The sequence below is a fragment of the Cervus canadensis genome, chromosome 8 (genome assembly GCF_019320065.1).
Source record: "Cervus canadensis isolate Bull #8, Minnesota chromosome 8, ASM1932006v1, whole genome shotgun sequence".
Lineage (NCBI taxonomy): Eukaryota > Metazoa > Chordata > Mammalia > Artiodactyla > Cervidae > Cervus > Cervus canadensis.
The window spans coordinates 73,553,257-73,569,015 of record NC_057393.1 but is presented as its reverse complement, the minus strand read 5'-3'; the positions used below and the strand labels follow the sequence as shown (position 1 = coordinate 73,569,015).

Sequence of the window (15,759 nt, the reverse complement as noted above, 5' to 3'; positions counted from 1 at the left end):
CCTAGTTTAAGTCATCATCATCTCTCACCTGGAGTACTCAGGGCATAAGTTTTATTTAAGGCAGCATTTCTTGAAACTTTACTACATTTTTTATAGCCTTGCAAATTTTTCAAGGTGACTTTAACCTTGAGTTCCATAGAACTGTCACTGTTTCTTATCTTTTCAACTATATCATTGAGAATTACAGAGAAGTTTGTGAAGAGAGAAGGAAGGTAAAGAGCAGGAGCAGATAGTTTTGCACATCAGCCTTGGAAGAGAAGTTTTTCTCTTCTAAACATTGTTTAATGCTGAAATTTAGAAAAGGTTAGAGTATCTGACTGATTTGTAATGCATTTGACAGTGCTATCTCAATGTATTGTGGAAGAGTTTGGAATAAATATGGAGATTTTTTTCTTCCTCAGAATGTTTGACTTAACTTGTTACTTGAAATTTGAGTGCTGTAACAGATCATGGTGGTGCCCGGAGTCAACAGTTGGTATCTATTAATCAGAGTTCTCCAGAGGAATGAAACCAGTAGTGAACCCGAGCAGGAGCCTGTGGTCCTTGCACCCTCACCACATCCTCTGCCTGTCTTGTGTCTGTGGAAAACTTTAGTCAAAGAGTAAGTTTAATCAGAGAAGTGAGAAATGTGGAAACAAAGGAAAACAGTCAAAGGAGACTAAACAGTAAGAATGTAGTCACTAAGCATGGCCAAGGACCTTTAGTTATTTCTCAAGGGCCCTAGATAATATTCTGAGCCATATCCTGTGAGCTGTCTTGGAGACACTGAAACCCCAGGTGGGAGAAGTTAACTACATGATGGCCAGACTGCACCTAGGACATGAGCTGCCACAATTCTAAGAACTGGCCACAAAAAAATGGGAACAAACGGACCCTGGAACTGAAGATTAACTGAACCTAAAACAAGCAAGATGATGCTGGTCAGACCAATGATGACCAATCTGAAGATGACCTTAGAGAAGACTGTGCTGTTTCTGCATGTAGCTCTCCCCATCCACCCACCACCACCACCCCACTACCACCCCCTCTATAAAAGCTCTCATCCCCTGCTTGTCAGGGAGGGGTTGGGGGCAAAAGTGGGCCTCTGGACAGATGTCCACCACCCACCCGGTTGCCCACATCTGAAATAAAGCGAACTTTCCTTTCCACCAGCCTGGCCTGTTTCCTGGCTTTCAGGCAGCAAGCAACCAGACCCCACAAACTCTTTCAGTAACAGTAATATGTGTGTGCATATCTATATGTATTGGGCTGGCCAAAAAGTTCCTTTGGGTTTGTTTTCCTGTAAGATCTTATGGAAAAACCCAAATTAATTTTTTGGCCAACCCCCCAAAAAAATATATATATATAGAAAGAGAGAGATTTTAAGGAATTGGTTCATGTAATTGTGGAGGCTAGCAAGTTCAAAATCTGCAGGGCAGGATGGCTGACTAGAAACCAAGGAAAGAGCTGATGTTGCAACTCCACTCCAAAGGCATTCTGCAGGTAGAATTCTCTCTGAAGGCCTTCAGCGAGCTGGATGAGGGCCACCCACACTATGAAGGATAATATGCGCTACTTGACATCTACTAATTTAAGTGTTAATCTCATCTAAAAAATACCTTCACAGTAACATCTAGACCAATGCTTGAGCAAATGTTGGACTGCAGTGATGTATCCCTTGACACATAAAATTAACCAACATAGTATCCTTAAAATTAAGTTCCAAAGGAAACTCTATTTACCCTAAAATATAAAGTTGTTTGTCTGATTCAACATATAAAACTCCCAAATCTTGCATTTTGTTAGTGTATCTTACAAAGAAAGGGAATGTTGCAGCACATGCTTTATTTGAAAGAGGGAAATTATGCCTCATGAGGCTTGTGATGCCCTGTGTGTTAGATTGTGATAAATAAGATTTAAATATCATTTGTTTCCATACTTTGGGAAGTATGTCTGTTTTACAGATAGGGAAACCAAGACTCAACAGTGATCAAACCCAAGCACAATAATTGTAGCTTCAGATTCTTGTGTTGTTAATTCTGTTATACTTGGTTATCCTGGCTATCACAGAATACTTAAACAGCTAAGGTAGAAATGGTTCTTACCATTTCTGCAGTAGATAAAAATTTCAGATTATCAGAAGATTAAAATGGATTGAAGCTTTTTAGTAACGTAGTTAGTAGTAGATTGGGCTCTTAGGGTAACTTGGCAAGGAGAGAAAGGATGCTTTTGAATTGAATAGGAAAAAGACCACATTTACTATCAATTATTGGCTGAGACAAACAGGAAGAGATCTGAAGAGAGGATGTCACTCAGACGGTGGAGTATCCACTCAGGAAGTGCTTTCCTTCCTCACCTTCCCACCAGCATTTGCTCCACCACTTTCTCTCTTCAAACCACACCTTGTAAAGCCTTTTATGTGCTCTGTTCACAAGAATTTTCGTGTTGTTCCATACTAGGTTTTAACTAATAAAACAGAAAAGGGCCAAATGACTTTTTACACAGGCGATGAACTTCAGTCTTTTCAGTAGAAAGCAAGTACAGTGGGATATAGAGCAGGCAACAGTTTCCCTATGTTCTAGGAAAGTGGAACTGTATTATTTTTAGTTTACAACACGTTGTATAAAATTAAAGCTTGCAGGGCGCTCCCAGGGAGGGAAATTAGACAAAGAAAGGAAGATTCGGGGAGCTCTTTATTTTGCTATATTCTGAGAAGGGGTCGGGAAGAGTTGGACAGGACTGAGCGACTGAATTCAAAATATAACCCATTTAAAAAACCAAAATTTTTAAAGTATAATTTAATATTAAGCAACGTAAAGAAGAGGCTGTGGTTGTTTACCTTAGAATAACAAATCCTAAAATTAGAAAAGACTGTTGAAGAGGGGGGAACCTTAATTTTGTAAACTTATTAGAAAAAAGGGTGAGGGTCAGAAAAGCAAGCATACATAATTGTCTTTAAAAGGATATATATCTTCCGAAGTGCAAAGTAAAGTTATATAAGATCTGGTTGATATTTGACCTGATGGTCTCAAAGCACATTAAGACTGCAGCAAGTAATAATTGCTTCCTCATTTAGATTAGACAATGAGTTCTCTCTGCAAGCTGCTCTCCTCTAAATAGATTGTCGAGAGTAATTGAAACAAGTTATACTGGGAAGTGGAGTGACCGATTCCTCAAAGTGTGAGAGCAGAGCTATGGTAACCTCTTAAGCCTGGCCTTCATCCTGTTCCTATTTAGGGAATCCGCAGGGCAGCCCGTGAGAGAGTGCAGTCTGCAGCTCGCCAGCTTTATTGTTTAGACTTGAAGGGAAGGTCATATGCCCTCTTTGACAGAGAGGTTTATGGTCTCTCTCTAATTAGCAGCACCCTCCACCAGACAGACTGTTGGCCACATTCCAAGAGCGGGGTTTGGTAGCAGCCACTGATGAAGGAGAAAACAAGGTTATTTACCCTGTGACTGTAATTCTTGGCCCAAGTACTCTCTTTAAACTCAGACACGTTTTCTTTTGTTCCAACTTGCCTTTGGAATTCTGAGTAGGACGTGAAGGGAGGAAAATGCGACTCTATATCAATATTTAGTAGTGTAAGCAACCCGTATGTTGGCCTCGAATACTTTTTACTATTCTAGGGCTGCACGGTTCAACATCAATTACCATCCCTCCCCCCAAAAAAGGCAACATATTCAGAGCGCTGCTAGTAAACGTAAATGCTTGAGCACATGCCCACACACAACCTCAGAAAAGGAAGTTAATTTGCAACATCTATAAAATAACGACAGTTTTACATTAGGACACTTAAGAATTCCCAGAGGTAAAGTGTGATTGGGTTTTGCTCTCACTGGAGTGTTAAAAAAGAGTCCCGGGATTATATCTGGCTCGTTCTGTTCTGCCGGTTCCGACGGACGGTGGGTTAAGCTGATAGAAATGCTTTTTGGTTGATTTAAACCAGATGCTCCTACTATTTTTGTCCGGTTTGCAGGCGTTGCAGCACTGCAGAAGGCAACACTGCCCCCCTCGGCCGTCCGCCAACTGAGGGCGCAGGAGCCTAGTCTCCACCAGCTTTACCAGCGGCCATAAAAACCTTTTAAGTCCCCCTTATTATTCCAGGCACATTCCAAGGGGGTTGAGTCACAGGGTTCACTTGGCTTTTCTCCTGCTCTGAACTGCTTGTACCAGGTGGAATACGACATCCAATTTCGGGGAAAAAAATCCATAACCGGTCAAAGAGCGCTTTAGGGCAACCCCCAAATGCAAGCCTACTGTAACTTCTTCCGCACCTGGCGTCCCATGGCCAGACCAGGATCGCGTGGTCAATACATCAGGGTTTTTCTTTGGGGAATCCCATGGTGCTGCTGCTAAGTCGCTTCAGTCGTGTCCGACTCTGTGCGACCCCATAGACAGCAGCCCACCAAGCTCCTCTGTCCCGGATTCTCCGGGCAAGAATACTGGAGTGGGCTGCCATTTCCTTCTCCAATGCATGCATGCATGCAAAGTCGCTTCAGTCGTGTGGGAATCTGTGCGACCCTATGGACAGCAGCCCAACAGGCTCCTCTGTCCACGGGGGGAATCCCATAGAGCTGCTCTATTTTCCCTGCGGGTTTGAGAAGCTCCGAAGGCTCCGCGGCCGAGGGGCAGGGGCTGGGTTGTAAACTTTTCCTTTTGGCAGTACTTTTTGGGAGAGTTTGGAGGCCTAGGCGGGGAGCCCAAGGGGCTGAGGTTCCGCCGGCTTTTAAGTCAGCTCCGAGGGAAAACTCCCAGCCCCTCCCACGCGTCCGCCCAGACTCGCCGGCCGCCAGGCCCGAGCGGCCCGCCCGCGGTGGGCGAGTGCGCACATCTGGCCGCCCAGAAGCCACATCTGGAACGTTAACTCCCGCACCCAGATGTTCAAGGAGCTGGGGTAGTGCAAAAGCCCAAAGGGCGGGGCTACCGCGGCTGCAGCTCCTCCCCGTAGCCCAGACAACTGGGGTCCAGACTCGGGAGACGCCCCCGGCGGGGGAGAGCAGGGCGGGCCGCGGAGGTGGAGTTTGGTGGGGCGGCTACGGCCGCAGGCTGGGCTCACGCTCCTGGAGCCACGCGGAGGGGCTGGGGGAGGGGTGCTGGTACGATGGAGGCAGGTGGGAGCTGGGACGCGGAGAATGGCCAGTGCGCGGGGAGGCGGGGGGAGAATTGCTGGGGCCGCGCCAGTGCCTCGCCCCGCCCCGTCACGGGGTCCGCCCCTCTGCGTGGGATTTTACAACCCTAGTCCCCAGGAGGCGGCGGAGGAGGGAGGGGCCGGCGGGCGCGTTTCCTGGGGGGAGGGGCGCGCTGACTTTGCCGGGGACTGAGGGCGGGGTTCCCCCTCCTTCTCGCCTCGGGTCCAACACTAAGACACAGGCGTTTTCTCCTGCGGAGCGACTAGCCTCTACCTCCCCTGCACTGTCCCGGGACGGAGAGAGGCGTCCCCGCCCAAGAGGCTAGCCAGGGAGATTGCTCCTCTTCCCCTCCCCCCTCACCCACCCCTAACCGGGCGAGGGAGGAGCTACACGTCCCTCTATAGAGTTTTTTCCAAAAGCAGAGCTTGGGACTAGGCCGCTGCGTGCCGGCGGCTGAGCCCCTCTTGCGTTTGTTTGCCCGCAGGAGTTTTGACGTCTCGCTAAGCAACGGTGTTTGCCAAGGAGTCCGGGCTGTTTCAGAGAGCTTGCGTCTGTTGGATGCTCCAGTTTGAACAAATCGTTTCCATTCGATTTATTTAACCAAGGCGAGGGCAGGCTGTTCTTTTTTTTTTCAATTGTCCTTCATCCAGGTTGTCCTTACATTTTGATCTAAGGGTGTCATAACACCCTAGGCCGTTGCGTAAATGTTTTGTGACAATTTTTAAAACCAGAGGAGGAAATATCCTAAAGGGGGGAGGGGGGGGAATCACGACCTACAGGAAAATGATGTTTAAAAATGTTGGTCCTTTTCCATCTGTCATCCTCAGTCATCACATAGCCTCTGCCAAAATAATATGTCCATTCGCAGCCTTCAACCTGAGGCGAATCTCCCCCAACTTGGAGCAAAGAACGAAAACAGGCCTACTGGTCACCAGCTGAAACTGAGTCAGCTCTAGCGTTTCCTTTCCCAAGAATTGCTGACTGAAAATAAACAAAAGCATACAAAATATTAAGTGCTCAGGGTACAGTGCTCTCCCATTGCTTTGTGGCAAGTTACTCTACCTCAGGGGCTTCCCTGATGGCTCAGCCGGTAACGAATCATGTAACACAGGAGACAGGGGTTCAATCCTTGTGTGGGGAAGATAGCCGAGAGGAGGAAATGGCAACCCACCCCAATATTCCTACTTGAAGAATCCGGGCTACAGTCCATAGGGTCGCAAAGAGTCGGACACAACTAAAGTGACTTAATACCCATGCACACTACCTCTTGGTGCCTGGTGCCTCAGTTTCCCCATTCCTAAAATGTCACCTGTACGTATAGTATAGAGGTGGTGTAAAAGATTTAGGATTAATGAGATAGTGCAAATCAAGTGCTTAAAGCGCAATGCATAGGAAAAAACTCGATCGTAACTGTCATCATTGTTAATGAAAACAGGCTCTGTTTATCAGTAAAGTAAGAGTTAGGCAATGGCGGTTGGCTCGCTCCTTTAGTTAGTTTTTCCACAACCTGCAAAAAAGGCAGATTTTTCTTTCTCTGACCGTGACTGACCTGACTTTTCAGCAGAGGACGGAACTGGAACAGAAGGTGACCATGATTCTGACTGGATGAGAGACGTGTGCCCCCTTGTGGGCCTCCTGTTATGTTCCCAGGGACGTCCCCCGAGAGAGGAGGAGGATGCTGGCCCTTGTGGTCAGGGCTGTAATCCCACTTTCCCTCAAAATGTCTCCCATGCAGTTTTCTGTCATCAACTTCCTTGAGAAATATTTTCCGAATAATAATGCAGCTCTCCTCCCTTCTCGCCCTAGATTCCTCTCCCTCACACTCCACATCCGTCTGTCAGCCACTCCTGTCAGCCCTAATTTATAGATGTGGATACATCACAAACCCCATACCTTCTTACTACCTCCTACACTAGCAACAGTCCAGATATTATTTCTTGGCAAACCTACGGCAATAAGCTCCTAATTACTCTCCCCACTTCCACTGCTTCACTCTACATTTCATTTTTCACACAGGAGCCAATGCTTTTAAAGTAAAAATGAAATATGCTCACTCTCTTCCTGCTCAAAATCTTCTAATTGTCTCTCATCACACTTGGAATAAAACCACACACCTAGCAATGGCCCATATGATTTGGCTCTCATCTGATTCTCTTACCTCATCCTCTGTCACTTTCTTTTTGTTCATTCCCTCTCCAGTCACATCAGTCTTCTCACTGTTCCTCAAAAAATGTCAAACCAGCTTCTGCTTCAAGATCTTTGCATTTACTGTTTCCACTGTCTTCAACCCCAATTCTTAGCATGGCTTTGCTCCTTACCTCAATCAGGTGTCTGCTCAAATGTCACCTAAGAAAAGACCTTCTGATTATCCCGTGTAGTATAGATGCAACATAGTCATAATTCTTCTCTAACCAGTTACCCTAGTTTATTTTCCTTCATATCTCTTTACTAAATCTCATAAATGTTTGCCTGTTTACTTGATTATTGTCTGTGTTATCTTTAGAGTGTATGATGCATGCAGATAGGGACTTGGTTGATGCTGTTCCTAATACAGTCAGATAATCTCCAATCTAAAACAGTATGTCTTATAAAAGGCACCTAATAAAACACTTGTTAAATGGATGAGTAAAGAGTCTCATACCTGGGACAGCAGGGAGGTAATCAAGTGTCCCTCAATTAGTAGAAGCCTAAAAAAGTTTCATGCTTCTCTACCTTCATGGCTTTATTCCTCACTGGCTGCTGATCCAGGATGAAACCTAACTAAGTAAACTTTAAACCTATATGCATATAAATATGTGAATCAAACTATACTCACCCAGCAGAGGAGGGATGGAGAGAGAGAAAAAAAACCAATGTAAGTATTGTGGTTAATTCTGTTTACCACTGAACTCAGCAAGTGCATTTACTGAAATAAACATGAGATGGAAGACATGAATCTGTACTCTCAGTTCCTCTGTGCTCTTCATCATATGATCAGTGTGCTGTGCTAGATATTTAATGGCTTCCCTGATAGCTCAGTTGGTAAAGAATCCACCTGCAATGCAGGAGACCCCTGTTCGATTCCTGGATCCAGAAGATTCACTGGAGAAGGGATAGGCTACCCACTCCAGTATTCTTGGGTTTCCCCTATGGCTCAGCTGGTAAAGAATCCACCTGTAATACAGAAGACCTGGGTTCAATCCCTGGGTTGGGAAGATCCTCTGGAGAAGGGAAAGGCTACTCACTCCAGTATTCTGGCCTGGAGAATTCCATGGACTGTATAGTCCATGTCGCAAAGAGGTGGACACTACTGAACCACTTTCACTTTTTAGATATTTAAAGATAAGCTGATTGTCTGAACTGCATGGCCCTCAAATGCAAGCCAGTTGGGAAAAGAGTTTGAATTTACCACAGTAGTGTATGGCCTTGGGCAAATCACTCACCCTTTTGGTGCCTCAGTGTTCTCATCTGTGAAAAGGGCCAGTGATACTGCCTCCTGAATAGGATTGTAATAGGAATTAAATAAATGATATTTGTAAATTCTTAGAGCAGTAGTTGGATTATAGTTAGCTGTATAAGAATATTTTTTTAAGAAAACATGTCAAATGTTTGTATTTGATTTTCTCATTTCTCAATAACTTTATAATATAAGATATCACTCTACTCTGATTAGTACTAGAATTTTCATTATGGTTTTAGGCCAGTAATTTTCATTTTAGCACCAAGCTAAATGAAGCTAAATTTTATAGCCATTTCTACTCTAGCATTTATGCTTAGCTATAAATTCCAATTAGGCCTAAATAACCCAAACTTTGCAAAAAAAAAAAAAAAAATTGTACCTTCAGGGGGTCACTCATTCTATTATAGTTGAATAAAAGATGTTCCTTACTTTTTAGTTTTTTAAGCTTTTCTTGTCCAGCTTTTCTATAACATAATATTGTTATTTGGGAATTGATTGTCAGTCAATTCTACGGAAGAACAAATACCAGTGCTTTTCCTAAATGTGTGTGCCAAGTCATCCTTGAACCAGAGAAACTGGGCCAGATAATCTAGAGAAGGCTTTTTAGCTCTATTTTTCTGTGGTTTTCATGAAAATATCTCAGAAATGAGAGGCTTAGGACTTAGCACTATGTTAACTGTGCCTGGTTGCTTTGTGAATCATGGACAACAGAGATGGTTTAAACTCTACTGTATTGTTTGGAACAGACTAGATTCATATTCAGATTCAACAAGAACAAAATCTGTTTGAATTGAAGACAGTATGTCAATATCTTTTCAGGCTCAACACTTACCAGTGTTTCCAAGGCCTCATTCACACATATCTGCATCAAGGCCTCTTAAGAAAGAACTGGGGACTTCCCTGGTGGTCCAGTGGCTAAGACTCAACACTCCCAATGCAGGGGGCCCAGGTTTCATCCCTCATCAGGAAACTTTATCCTACATGCTGCAACTAAAGTTCAAATGCTACAACTAAAAAAAAAATTACATATATATATAATATATAATTACACATATATGAATATATCCTGCATGTTGCAAGGAAGACTGAAGATCATGAGTATCATAACTAAGACCAGGAACAGCCAAACAAATAAGTAAATATTATTTTTTAAAAGGATGGACTGGAAACCCCTCCTGCCAATGTTTGTTAAAATCTCCTTGACATTACATATGATAAACTTGCCTCCTATAATCTATACCTTAGTTATAGTGAAGTGAAGTGAAGTCGCTCAGTCGTGTACGACTCTTTGCGACCCCATGGACTATAGCCTACCAGCCTCCTCGGTTCATGGGATTTTCCAGGCAAGGGTACTGGAGTGGGTTGCCATTTCATTCATATATTCATTCCTTCAATAAATAGTGAGTGAAAGCTTAATATATACTAGGAATTGTGCTAGGGCTGGCCACTTGATTATCCAAGTTAGAAATCTAGGAGTTAACTTAAATACACTCCTGACCCTTGCTCCCAACATATTAGATCAGCCACCAAACTTGTGTCAATACTACCCTCTAAATATCTCTTGAATTTTTGTTCACCTCTCCACTCATTTCCCTTGTCATGATGTTGGTAAAGCCCGGCTAAGCCCAGCTACTGTAGAAAGCAGAGCATGAGGTATTTTAGTGAGGAGGGACCAGCCCTGCATGGAGGAGTGAGGGGGAAGAAGGGCCGAGGCAAGGGAAGTTGTGACTTGGTGAGATGCACTGTATTACCACACTGGTAACTGTTGTATAATGACACCACCAAAAATAACTCAGCAGGCATAGGACTTCTCCACGAGAGAGAGAGAGGAAGGGAGTGTACCTGCTGCCATGTCTCCTGGTTCCATTTGCCCTTAGTGAATGTTTACTTCTCAGAGAACTAACTGCCCCCCAATTTCTGGGCTGTATCATCTGACCACGTGGTGACTTGTAGGAGGGCAGATCCCACGCCCAAGTTGTGATACTTCATCCAGTTTCAAAAGTAGAGCAGCAGCTTGGCACAGATGAGGCTCTTATCAGACAGAGAGAAGAGACAAAGGATTTGAGAAGAAACACAAGGTTTAAGTCTTAATATAAGCGAAGACTTCAGCATTTTTACTTTAAATTCTTGTAACTGCCCACTGAGTAGACTTTGCACCTGTCACTTCTTCCCTTCTAATTCTTTCTTCATGCAGTACCTAGACTCATCTTCCAGATTCAAATCTTTCATCAGCTCTCCCCAGTTTATACCATGGCATGTCAGATTCCACTGTATCCCCTGGCCTGCTTATCGGTCTTCTTATTAAAGACAATTTTACCAAAAGAATCAGTAAGTCCTCTCAAGCTTTCATTAGCATTTATTGGGTTTTTTTTTTCTGACTCAAAAATTAAAACGCTGATTTTGGAAAATAATAAGAGTCTTAAAAAGGAAATAAAAATCAATTACCTTTAAGGAGAAAACTTCTGTTAACATTTTGGAGTACTGTCTGGCCATGTTTTATCTTTGCATATATATGCATTTTTTACATTCTCAGGCATATATTAAATAAAGTTATACTTCAAAAAATACTACATTGAAGTTTATATTCAACCAAAAATATGTCAAGACCTCTCAAATTGTTCAACTTTACTGCAATTTTTCATTTCTTTATTTTATTGTCCTGTTACTTAAGTATTACTTTGGCCACCTCATGCGAAGAGTTGACTCATTAGAAAAGGCCCTAATGCTGGGATGGATTGGGGGCAGGAGGAGAAGGGGATGACAGAGGATGAGATGGCTGCATGGCATCACCAACTCGATGAACATCAGTTTGAGTAAACTCCGGGAGTTGGTGATGGACAGGGAGGCCTGCCGTGCTGCGATTAATGGGGTCTCAAAGAGTCGGACACGACTGAGCGACTGAACTGAACTGAACTACTTAAGTATGCTTTGAAAATGTATGTTTACATTTCAGAAATAGAGCACATTAAAAAAGCTCTCTGGTGGAAATAAACTCTCTGTAAACATACCTTCTTTTCAATATATTTTCCTGCTTTGTTTTGAATAAAATAGCTTAATAAACAATAAATAGATTAATCTAAAAATCATAATGTAACTATTAACATTTGTTCTGCTACACTGGGAAAGATAATTTAAGGCAATTATAATATGCTGCTTTCCATATCATGGCCTAAAACTTTATACAAAATTTGCCCTGTATTAAGGACTTAACATCATGAGAAACGCTGGGCTGGAAGAAGAACAAGCTGGAATCAAGATTGCCGGGAGAAATATCAATAACCTCAGATATGCAAATGACACCACCGTTATGGCAGAAAGTGAAGAGGAACTAAAAAGCCTCTTGATGAAAGTGAAAGAGGAGAGTGACAAAGTTGGCTTAAAACTCAACATTCAGAAAACTAAGATCATGGCATCTGGTCCCATCACTTCATGGGAAATAGATGGGGAGTCAGTGGAAACTGTCAGACTTTATTTTTTGGGCCTCCAAAATCACTGCAGGTGGTGATTGCAGCCATGAAATTAAAAGACGCTTACTCCTTGAAATTAAAAGACGCTTACTCTTTGGAAGGAAAGTTACGACCAACCTAGACAGCATATTAAAAAGCAGAGACATTACTTTGCCAAACAAAGGTCTGTCTAGTCAAGGCTATGGTTTTTCCAGTGGTCATGTGAGAGTTTCCATATGGATGTGAAAGTTGGACTGCGAAGAAAGCTGAGCACCGAAAAATTGATGCTTTTGAACTGTGGTGTTGGAGAAGACTCTTGAGAGTCCCTTGGACTGCAAGGAGATCCAACCAGTCCCTCCTAAAGGAAATCAGTCCAGGGTGTTCATTGGAAGGACTGATGCTGAAGCTGAAACTCCAGTATCTTGGCCACCTCATGTGAAGAGTTGACTCATTAGAAAAGACCCTGATGCTGGGAGGGAGTGGGGGCAGGAGGAGAAGGGGATGACAGAGAATGAGATGGCTGGATGGCATCACCGACTCAATGGACATGGGTTTGAGTAAACTCCGGGAGTTGGTGATGGACAGAGAGGCCTGGCGTGCTGCGATTCATGGGTTCGCAAAGAGTCGGACACGACTGAGCACTGAACTGAACTGAACTGAAGGACTTAACAAAAAATTATTTTATAATTCTGTTATGTGTGCTCATTCTCTCAGTCATGTCCAGCGCTTTGCGATCCCATGGACTGTAGCCCACCAGGCTCCTCTGTCCATGGGATTTTTCAGATAAGAATACTGGAACAGGTTGTCATTCCCACCTCCAGGGGATCTTCATGATCCAGGGATTGAACCTCTGTCTCCTGCTTGGCAGGTGAATTCTTTACCACTGAGTCACCTGCGAAGCCCTTTATGATTCTATAAATACCAATATAACATTTTAAATTTTTTATCAATAAATTGGTATATTAGTATCACAAATTACTGTTTTTTCCTAACCTGTCAAGTATGGACTGTCCATAGCAGTTGATGAAAGTGCTGTGTATTTTTTTTAAAAATCATTGTCAAGCCTAGGTTTTGAAAACAATAGCAGAGAAAGTTAATCTTTAAAAATCATTAAGCTTTATTAAAACTGCATCAGCATATCCACACACACAAAAAGCTACTAAATAGTGAATGCTTGTGTAATTTAAGTTTTAAAAGTCTAAAGTTTAAGAAACTATGAAATCAAATTGAATCCATATTAGTATGAAAACCCTTGTATGAGGTCTATTAGAGCAACAGAAACAACACCATCCTAACTTTTCTAAAACTTATTTTAAGCCATCACTTCAACTAGATAAAGCTTTTAGAATGCAAGTAAAATCACACAAAAATGATCTTAGAAAAGTGCAGTTATAATTTTGAGTACTGGGACATTTAACTATTTAGTCTTTATTTAATGACTGAAGTCTTTGTTCATTGAGAACATATTAATATATTTCTAAATGAAAGACATCTCTTGTCTAATGATTTGCTAGAGAACCACTCATGGTTCATTAGATAGCATTAGATTATTTTACTTCATTCAATTAGAAAAAAAATCTGTATGTTGGCCATGTTTCAATTCACACATGATATTATTTTCTTAAGCCTTCAATATAAGGGTATAAATTATAGAAAGCAAAGCATAATGTCAACTAATATTCCAATTATATTCAAATGACTCAAACTATAAGTAATCGTTTTTAAAATCTAAGTTTTCAAAAGTATATTAAACAAAGCATAATCTGATTCACATTAACTGCCAGCTCATTTATACTTAAGAATCAAGTTTTTTTAGTTGCAAAAGCAGATTAAAATTTTTCCCCTGCTCTTAGAAACAGAGTTATGATGTACATAATGAATCTAAGTCAGCATTCACAAAGGCTACCGGAAATTCTATCATCTTTCAGCCCAATGTCAGGTTAACCATAATTATGCAGAAACAATTCAAAATTAGAGTTTACAATGGAAATGTGAACAAGTCATAACTTAGATATCACCAATGTTGGGTTCTATCACACTGTTTCCCATCAAATACAACAGATGGCAATATACAACAGACAGAGTTTCCAGAAAACTAAAGCTATCAGAGCTATAAATAAGCAATGTATTATATACTGGAACACAGCAAGGCCAAAGCATTAATGCTATTAAAAAGGGAATAGGATGTGAAACAAACGTCTCTAAAATATAAAACATAAGCAGATCACAAACCAAAACATGTCACTTTGCATTTATTTATAAATCTATGTTTTGATAATTATTTTTATAAAGAAAACATTTATTTCTACACTGTGTCAGGCAGTGATTTTTTTTTTTCTGCCTCCCTGAATACGGTGCACTCTTCAAACCCTTTTCCTGGCTGGCATTATCACATCAAGATTTCTCCTTGCTGCCACCTCCTTCTGCAGCTCCTGGTGCGGCTTGATGCTGGTTCCCTGCGGACCCGGTACCGCCTTTGTGGAGCGGCTGCTGAGGAGACTCCAGCGCTCGCCATGGCGGATGAAAAGGGAGTCAAGACTGAGAACAACGATTGTATTAATTTGAAGGTGGTGGGACAGGATGGTTCTGTGGTGCAGTTTAAGATTAAGAGGCATACACCTCTCAGTAAACTAATGAAGGCCTATTGTGAAAGACAGGGTTTGTCAATGAGGCAGATCAGATTCCCATTTGTCAGGCAGCCAATCAGTGAGATAGACACACCTGCACAGTTGGAGGAGGAAGATGAAGATACAATTGATGTATTCCAGCAGCAGACAGGAGGTGTCTTCTAAAAAGGGAACCTGCTACTTTACTCCAGAACTCTGTTCCTCCAGACCAAGAAGACATTCTCAAATAGAAAACTACAATTTGGTTCCACCACATACTGACTACTACAGTATAGTTTCTCTATTCTTTCATTTTCCCCTTCCCCATTCCTTTATTGTACATAAAGTAACTGGTGTATGTGCACAAACATATTGCGTTTTTTAAAAAACTAAATTGCCAGTGGTATGTTTTGATCGACATCAAATGGGGAGGGGATGGGGAAAGTTACTGATTCTGTGAAAATACCCTCTTTTCTCCATTAGTGGCATGCTCATCAGCTCTTATTTTTATATTCCAGTAAGTTATTTTGCTCTCACTGTTTAACAAAAAAAATAACAACATAAAAATTCTTGCATACCTTGTTCAATTGGTGAATTTTAATGTTTTTTACTTATCATTGTAAAACCAAAGACAATTTTATATCTTTTTTGTATGTAGCTGTTACTTTTTTGTACTTTTTGTATATAGCTGTTACATGTAGGCTGATCTATCTTTAAGTAGTGATAAATGGCTTCCTTTGTGACTAGGCTGTTAAAGAATCCACCTGCAATGCGGGAGACCTGGGTTCAATTCCTGGGTTGGGAAGATCCCCTGGAGAAGGAAAAGGCTACCCTCTCCAGTATGCTGGCCTGGAGAATTCCATCAACTGTATAGTCTCTGAGGTTGCAAAGAGTTGGACACAGCCTGAGCAACTTTCACTTAAATTACTCCAAAAGAAATGAATCCTAGATAATTTTCCATTTAAGTCAAGTGTCTTGTTGTTTAAATAAGCTTCTTGTTTAAAATGAAGAAAACAAAAAAGATTTCTCCTTAAGAAACATTTAGCAGGCTCTTGAGTTCCTTCTTCCTCTGCCCAACTCAGGGCTTCTGCTAACCTCTTTCTATCCTCGGGGGCCTGTCCTCCTATGGATGAAGCCGTGGGGGTGTCGGGCGGGGGCA

The 15,759-nt window shown here is 42.1% G+C and overlaps 1 protein-coding gene across 2 annotated transcripts; it reads left to right on the top strand.

Moving 5' to 3' along the window:
* Positions 1 to 14,432: 14,432 nt before the first annotated feature.
* Positions 14,433 to 15,259, top strand: LOC122446446 (small ubiquitin-related modifier 2-like). 2 transcript variants are annotated; one of them, XM_043476691.1, is made up of 2 exons: positions 14,433 to 14,652; positions 14,710 to 15,259. In XM_043476691.1, the coding sequence occupies exons 1-2, from the start codon at positions 14,508 to 14,510 to the stop codon at positions 14,784 to 14,786; spliced, it is 222 nt and encodes a 73-aa protein (XP_043332626.1). In that variant the 5' UTR covers positions 14,433 to 14,507; the 3' UTR covers positions 14,787 to 15,259. The 2 variants fall into 2 exon arrangements, with proteins under 2 accessions (XP_043332626.1, XP_043332625.1); XM_043476690.1 differs by having other exon boundaries at positions 14,433 to 15,259.
* The last annotated feature ends 500 nt before the right edge of the window (positions 15,260 to 15,759 follow it).

Excerpts from the sequence above, each read along its gene's own strand:
- LOC122446446 (XM_043476690.1), top strand. The coding sequence starts at position 14,508 with ATGGCGGATGAAAAGGGAGTCAAGACTGAGAACAACGATTGTATTAAT.